The 8,012-nt window shown below is 39.9% G+C and overlaps 1 protein-coding gene and 1 non-coding gene across 2 annotated transcripts; one reads left to right on the top strand and one right to left on the bottom strand.

Moving 5' to 3' along the window:
* The first annotated feature begins 2,221 nt into the window (after positions 1 to 2,221).
* Positions 2,222 to 3,752, top strand: LOC112785557 (protein MAIN-LIKE 1-like). Its single transcript, XM_025829019.1, has 2 exons — positions 2,222 to 2,293; positions 3,090 to 3,752. Exons 1-2 carry the CDS (start codon positions 2,222 to 2,224, stop codon positions 3,750 to 3,752), a joined length of 735 nt encoding a protein of 244 aa, XP_025684804.1.
* Positions 3,753 to 7,613: 3,861 nt separating this feature from the next.
* Positions 7,614 to 7,809, bottom strand: LOC112787118 (U2 spliceosomal RNA). The gene has a single exon (XR_003194549.1). It is a non-coding gene; the product is annotated as a U2 spliceosomal RNA (small nuclear RNA).
* Between the last annotated feature and the right edge of the window lie 203 nt (positions 7,810 to 8,012).

Genomic DNA, 8,012 nt, shown 5'->3' with positions numbered 1-8,012 from the left:
TGAGTTGCTCTAATTCGCGTGGGTCAGCAGATCGATTAAAATACGCAAATTATATAACACTTAATTATTTTATTTTTTTTACGAGAAAATAAGAATATTAAAAAACTCCATTTATGAGTAAAAGTAGAACTGTTATTAACCAAGAAAAATAATTTATCTCCAACTCGCAGACGCCAACTCGAACTCCGCCATGTAGGCCTCTATTTCGTGGTGGCCTCTATTTGGTGGACGCCTGGTTTAATATTTGAAAAATTGTATTACTACTTCGTTTACGAGTATTTTGTATAAAATAAATGTAAAACAATTCAAACAAAAATTAAGAGAAATATAAAAAATATATTGTTAACCCACTATCCACAAGAAGAGGTAGAGCTGAATTGCTATTATAAAGTGATTAACAACGTCTAACAATAACCGAAGCAAAATGGAGAACGGATCACGTTTTTGTTTGGATTAGTTATTTTGGGTCGTGGGAGAATGGACAATTTACATAAATAAAATAAATGAGAGAAAGTGTTATGCAAATAGCCAAATACAATATTCTGAAAAAGCAAACGTAAATGCAACAAACTCAATTATACGTAATCCGCGACATCCTAACGCGGAACCTGAATAATCCGCTACACCCTATCGCGGATTACGTTGAGAAACTGAAACACATAAACCGTTACACCCTGTTGCGGTTTATGAACAGATGAGCCCAAAGTGTATTGTGCGAGACCTGCAGTGGATTATGAAGGAGTTGGCTTACTATATAAACTGCGATACTCTACAACAGTTTCTTCGCAATGTGGCTGCTTAAAAAATGCCTATGTGTGTATTTGGCAAACGTGTTGGAGAAAGAGAAGTGATTCTACCTCTGAACGCACATTCACATTCACGTGAAGCTAAAATTTGTCGCTTCTGCGTTCATGTTCATTCCAATGTTTTTTTTCGTTAAAATCTTTTAAATTTGTTTCAATCACTGAAAAGGTGAATATTTTAATTTTCTTTATTATTTTTAATACTCTCTTTCATATTTTAATTTTTATATTTTTTTGTTTATATAATATTCGTGGTTAGTTGTATAAAATTTTTATTCTTTCTTATCTATATAATTTTTTTTCTATTCTTTATTTGATGTACTCTATTTTCGTTTTGTATAAAAAAATTATTTTTTTAGATTTATAAAATTTGTAACTGTAATTATTATATAATACGTTTATTATCAAAATTTTGCACATGAATTATGATCCTATCAAAAAGTATAAAATTGATAAAAAATTAATTATACGTAGCAATAGAATCATAAATAATATAAATTTATAATTTAAAATAATATTAAATTACAGAATATTAATAGTACTAAAATAATTATAAAATATTTTTTTATTTAATATTATAATATTTATAATATTCTCTTTCATATTTTTATCTTTTATTTTATTTATTTTATTTATATGATAAATAATTTTTATATTATTTCACTTTTGATTTTTTATGTAATTTTTATATTATTTTACTTCTCATTTTTTATGTATATTATTATTTTTTATAATTTTTATAATTTCTTTGTTCCTATTAATTTTTTTTATTATTTACTGTTTTTAATGTCTAATAATTTTTATTATTACTTTTTATCATTTTTGTATAACACTATTTTTTTTATTATATAATAATTATAATTACAAATTTTAAAAAATCAAATAAAAAATAAATTTTGGGCAAAAAACCAATATATACCAAGGAGAGCTCAAAATTACCAATATCAGCCAAACCAGAAATTCATACCTGAATCAACCAGGACGAATTATTATATAATTCGAATCAATAAGATTCGAATTATACTCTCAAGTAATTCGAATTGATATAATTCGAATTATCTCCATGCAACATATGAACGTAATTCGAATCAATATGATTCGAATTATACTCATCCAAGAAATCATGTAATTCGAATCAATACGTTTCGAATTGACATAAGCTATTTCGAATTCAATTAATTCGAATTACTAGGAGAAGTTTATGTTAGAGAGGTTCGAATCTAGTTGATTCGAATTAGGGCTAGAAACTATTTCCATAGTAATTCGAATCAAGTTGATTCGAATTACAACTGTTTCGGCTATAAAAGGAGTTCGAAGCAAGTTCATTCGAATCAGTTTGTCGTTCTGTAACCCCACCAAATCCCAGAGAAAACGACCAACCTTTCGTACGAGTAAAAGGAGATCGCCTTTTTTTGTGGATGGGGGACGATCCGGGAAGGCTTTATCGTTTGGATGGAGTTGCGCATATCGCCGGTGTCATCAACGACGAGGTTAGTGGTTTATGAAAGCGTTTTATGATAATGGTATTTGTTAATGGTTTTTGATGATGGTTTATGTTACTGTTAGTGGTTTAGGATAGTGGTTTAGGAGAGTGGTGCATGCTAGTGGTTTATTGTTAATGGTTTTTTAAAGCGGTTTATATTAGTGTTAGCGGTTTAAGCAAGCGGTTTAGGCCATTGGTTTTTGTTAGTGGTATTTGAAATTGGTTTTTTTAAGCGGTTTGTGCTAATTGTTTTGGATAGTGGTTTTAGTGATGGTTAGCGGTTTAGGGGGTGGTTTGAGTTGGTGGTGTATGGTAGTGGGTTTTTTTAATGGTTTTTTATAGCGGTTTATTTTACTGTTAGCAGTTTAGGCAAGCGGTTTATTATAGTGGTTTTTGTTAGTGGTATTTGAAATTGGTTTTTTTAAGCGGTTTGTGCTAATTGTTTTGGATAGTGGTTTTTGTGATGGTTAGCGGTTTAGGGGGTGGTGTGAGTTGGTGGTGTATGGTAGAGGGTTTTCTTAATGATTTTTTATAGCGGTTTATTTTAGTCTTAGCGGTTTAACTAAGCGGTTTAGCGGTTTAGTGGTTAACGGTAGCGGTTTATGATAAATGTGATCATGCATCTGTTTTTGTTAATGGTATTTGCACTAAGTTTGAGTGAGCGGTTTCTGTATAAAATGTTGGTCGTTTGTTTCATTTATCTTTTACACATGACGATTTATTTTCTGCTTCCTTATGAAAGATATTGTATATGTTAGTGGGTTGTGCATCTCTTCTAATTATGCGGTTTATGTACTGGCCAGCCTCGTCGTTGCATATCCAGCGTTAGGCGGCAGCAGGGGATGCGTCTTGATGAGAGGTACGTTCCGTACCTGCAGATGGCCGGATTGTACCATCTTGCGAGACTGAATGACAGATGGTTCCGACTAGACGAGCCCCTAGTCAGCGCATTCGTCGAGAGGTGGCGGCCTGAGACGCACACCTTCCACATGCCGTTCGGAGAGTGCACCATCACTCTTCAGGACGTCGCATACCAGCTGGGGTTGCCAGTGGACGGAGATTACGTTAGTGGTTGCCTGACAGACTTCCACCTTTACATTGAGGGTGGGAGACCTGCTTGGCAGTGGTTCCATGAGTTGCTCGGTGTTTTACCTCCCGAGAACCAGGTGCAGAAATTCGCAGTCAACTGCACCTGGTTTCAGGAGACATTTGCAGAGTGTCCAGACGGGGCTGATGAGGAGACAGTTAGGCGCTTTGTCCGGGCCTATATCATGATGTTATTGGGCACGCAGCTGTTTGCCGACAAGTCCGGCAACCGTATACACATCAGATGGCTACCTTATGTTGCTCGGCTTGAGGAGATGGGTCTTTTGCCATGGGAGGGACCCCACCATCTGCCCAGACTATTGGGTCACATTCAGTTGCCGGCCCGTCATCATCCAGACCCGTGCATGCTGCGCGTGTGACCCCGAGACAGCCAGTTCCGGATGACAGCGACGAGTCTATTGAGGATGAGGAGCCACTTATACGGAGGAGTTTCCGGACACGGGTGCCACGCCGTTGCGGCACTGGATCGCACCTATTTAGATGATTTATGGATAGTGGTGTATGTCATGTTGTTATATTTATATTGTCTACCTTATTGGTTGGTTATCATTGTTATGGTATGTACGTTGTAGTTATGTTATTTGATGTTATGGTATGTACTTTGTTGTTTTGTTATGTCAATTACTACGATGTATTCCACTTTTCTGTTATGGTATATAGTTTCATGTTATGTTATTCATTATGATTCATCCCTCGCGGTAATGTTGTTTGTTTTAGAAACTAATTTCAATCACTTAAAACATAGTCAGCAGAAAAATTTGGTCCGAATAAAAAGTTTCATTACTAATAGGAAACAACTTAGTACAAAGGAGCACAATGGTTGCTAACTTACATAGAAGACAAGTGCTAATACATTAAGAAATCTCCTATTGATTTCCAGCAGGTCCGCTGGGGCCTGCGCCTTGTGGACAACTACGCCTGGTGTGACCTGGCTGCCTGCAGAGGCCACATCTCTTTGGCCGGTTCGGATCTGCTTCATCCATGTTGGTGCGGATTCTTGTGGATCTAGGACGACCCTCCCTCGCACGCCTCATATTCGGATCCGGTATAACGGTTGGCCCTGCATAAGGTGGCCAGAAACCCTCTGGAATGGGAGGTGTAAATCCCATCTGATAGACACCAAAAACGGAACTCAGGCGATAGACCTCGTGGACGTAGGGCTGCCATGTAAGTCGTGAATAAGCACAACATGCCAGTGCGTGTGGACAGGGAAAATGAAGTGCTTGGAAGTATCCACAATCACAAGTCTTAGAACCTAACGAGACCCTGTACGTACCAAGGGAGAATGAACCTGTCGGAGTCGTCTCAGCAACGGTGTATTCCGAGTTATCCCTGTCGTAAACAGTCACCGTGAAGCACCTGGCTGTCTTCAGGTTGGCCTCGATACACTTTACTAGGTATTGACTGAATTGTTGTCCAGTACCCATCTGAGCCTCGGCCTCCCTTCCCTTACGGACAAATAGCTCAGCTAGCCTTCCGTATGTGGCCTTCACCAGCGAGCAAACAGGGAGGTTTCTTACCCCCTTCAGGATTGAGTTGACACATTCAGAAATATTGGTTGTCATGTGCCCGAATCTCCGACCCGCATCACAGTACTGTGTCCACAACGAATACTCGATTCGGTTCGCCCAGTCACACATTGCCGGATTCTCAGAGCGCAGAATGTCAAACCAGTAGTCGAACTCCACTTCAGTCTTCGCATATGCGGCGTTAACAAGAAGCCTCCGCGCATCTTTTCCCTTGAACGTCAATGCAAAGTTCGATGCAACGTGTCGAATGCAGAACGCCCGGTACGCAGCTGGGGGTAGCCATCCCCCATCCGGAGCCTCGAGTGCTGCCTTGATGCCATTATGCCTATCTGAAATAACTAACAGACCCGGCTGAGGTGTCACGTGCTCACGGAGGTGGGAAAGAAAGAAAGACCATGACTCAGCATTCTCACCCTCGACTAGTGCAAATGCCACGGGGAGGATGTTCGAGTTTCCGTCCTGTGCAATGGCGACTAGCAGTGTTCCCCCATACTTCCCATATAGATGGGTCCCATCAATACTCACCAGAGGCTTGCAATGACGGAATGCCTGGATACAAGGGGGGAAAGTCCAGAACAGCCTATGAAAATAAACTTGAGACTCGTCAACCTGTCCCCCAACTCGAACAGGGCAAGTCCTGAGGACGGCTACAGTGCCAGGCATCGTCAGCTGAACTCCTAAAACCCACCTTGGCAGCTCGTTGTACGACTCGTCCCAGTCCCCATATATGACGGCAACGGCCTTCTGCTTCGCCATCCATACCCTCCTGTACGTTGGCCTGAACCCAAATTGTGCGGCCGTGGCATTTTGAAGGACCTTGATGTTCACAGCTGCATCAGCCCTAACCATCGGCATAATGAAGGTGGATATCACATGGTAGTCCAGACTCCTATGGTCGCTGGAGATGGAGCTGGCGAGACATGTATGCGGACCGTTGTATCGCTTCACTTCCCAGATACCCTTCCGCTGTCGGAGACTCATCCGAATGAGCCATGTGCACCCATTCCCAAACTCAGAACACTTTCCCACATACCTCCGATAGTCAGACTCAACGACCTTGTACTGAACCCCTCGGCGGATACTGTACGTCTTCACATTGAACAGCGCCTCATCTTTATCCTGAAATTGTTGGCCAACCTGAAACTCGTTCACACCGGCAGACCCCTCGGTATCTCTACCGCCAAATCCTGAGGGCAGCAGAGCATTTTCATCCTGCCGCATAGCATCCAGGTCCAACGAGGAAAAATGGGGTGGATACTGCTGTGTGCCAGAACTAGATCCACCTGTAGCCCTTCTCGGAACAGTAGTTCCAACATCATCGCCGCTTTCATCAGCGATCAAATCCGGCTCCACGTCATCGTCATCTGGATCCTCAAACAAACCATCACCAACACCAGCCGGTGTGGGACAATGCTCCTCGGTGGGAATATGTTCCCCATGCCGAACCTCATCTCCAACATTCCCGCCCAGATCTACGGCAAACGAAGGGGACGCAACAGGCTGCATCGGTGGCTCATACACAGGAGCAGAGGACGAAGCAACAGCAGGTCTCGAGCTCGACCCGGCAACTGCGGCTATAGTATTCGCATTCCGGTTTGAACCACCCGAGCTAGATACCACATCAACCAACTTAGCCAACAACTCCGGTGTCCTTACCTCGGGATACTGCCTACGACAAAGAAACATAACCTGCAAGTCCTCGTTACTGCCGATTGTGGAACAATCAAACTTCACGGTGTCATGGAGCACCGCTGTTGGAATGCGGTAGAAAAACTTCTTGACCCTTTTAACTCCTTCGAGACCAAGCTTATCCAGCACACAGCTAACAAGAGCATCGTAGGTGGTTGTTGGCGTCACGATAATACATAGTGGATCCTTATCAGTGAACTTCACGCCGGATCGAGTTTTTCTCTTAATCGACCCTCTATAATGTACCAACACTAGGAAACTCTCCTCACTAGCCATCTCCCCACTTTGTTCACAGCATCATGACTTCACAGCATATATATATAGCCCTGGTTCGTGCTATATATATATAATTCGAAACAAGTTGTTTCGATTCATCACAACCTAACCTAGTAATTCGAACTAACTAAACTCGAATTCTTAAGTTATAATTCGAAACAAGTTGTTTCGAATTATGTTGAAACACAAAATAACCTAGTAATTCGAATTAATAAGATTCGAATTCTATTTATATATATCGAAACAAGTTGTTTCGAATTACCTATATATTCTTACATTCATAGTAATTCGAATCATATTGATTCGAATTACTTTAAGTCATTGCATGTACACAATTCGAATTAAATCAATTCGAATTACTTGATATCATAATTCGAATCTTATTGATTCGAATTACATAATAATTGGTCCTGGTGGATACAGGTGAAGTTTTTTGATTTGGCGGATTTAGGTAATTTCAAATGCTCCTTGGTTTATTTGGGTTTTTTGCCCATAAATTTTTATATACAAAACAAAAATAGAATATATTAAAAAATAACAAAAAAAACTCAGAAAAACTAAAAATTTCATAAAACTAACCACATATAAACTAAATTTCATAAAACTAAATTTCTCGATGAACGCAGAAGTGGGTCTCTTTGCGGGTCTATTTTTAAAACTCTAAAAGGAAAACCAAAATAGACCAACAAGAACTTAAGAACATAATAAAATTTCGGACTAAATTGGTTGGGGTGTGCCAGGCCCAGGCAATAGTGTAAGACCTAGGCGACACGCAATGAGCCTAGTAGCAAGCTACTGTAGAAGCCCATTCCCCTCAAAAAATAAATTTAATATCGTGTGGGCCAATGGCCCACATATCAGATATTAAACTGATAAGAACAGATACTACACTTGATCTTAGCCAAAAGGCCGAGAAAGGTATGAGTTCTTTAGCATAAAAACGTTCCTTTTATATTAAAGAGTCTTCAGCGTTGTGTCTTGTTTTCCACGATGTGGTACTTTTTAACAATACCAGTAATCGAACCTTGTTCAGATATTATAGATAAATGAATGAATACAAGAGAATAAATGCAGAACGTTTTGAGTAGTTGAGATTGGAATCTATGATGGTACAAGCAATCATAC

The sequence above is a fragment of the Arachis hypogaea genome, chromosome 20, assembly GCF_003086295.3.
Source record: "Arachis hypogaea cultivar Tifrunner chromosome 20, arahy.Tifrunner.gnm2.J5K5, whole genome shotgun sequence".
NCBI classification, from domain to species: domain Eukaryota; kingdom Viridiplantae; phylum Streptophyta; class Magnoliopsida; order Fabales; family Fabaceae; genus Arachis; species Arachis hypogaea.
The sequence above is the reverse complement of the archived record's forward strand: the minus strand, read 5'-3'. Positions and strand labels throughout refer to the sequence as shown.

Excerpts from the sequence above, each read along its gene's own strand:
- LOC112785557 (XM_025829019.1), top strand. The coding sequence starts at position 2,222 with ATGGGGGACGATCCGGGAAGGCTTTATCGTTTGGATGGAGTTGCGCAT. Across the intron at positions 2,294-3,089 it reads CCGGTGTCATCAACGACGAG|CCTCGTCGTTGCATATCCAG; the intron begins GTTAGTGGTTTA and ends TGTACTGGCCAG.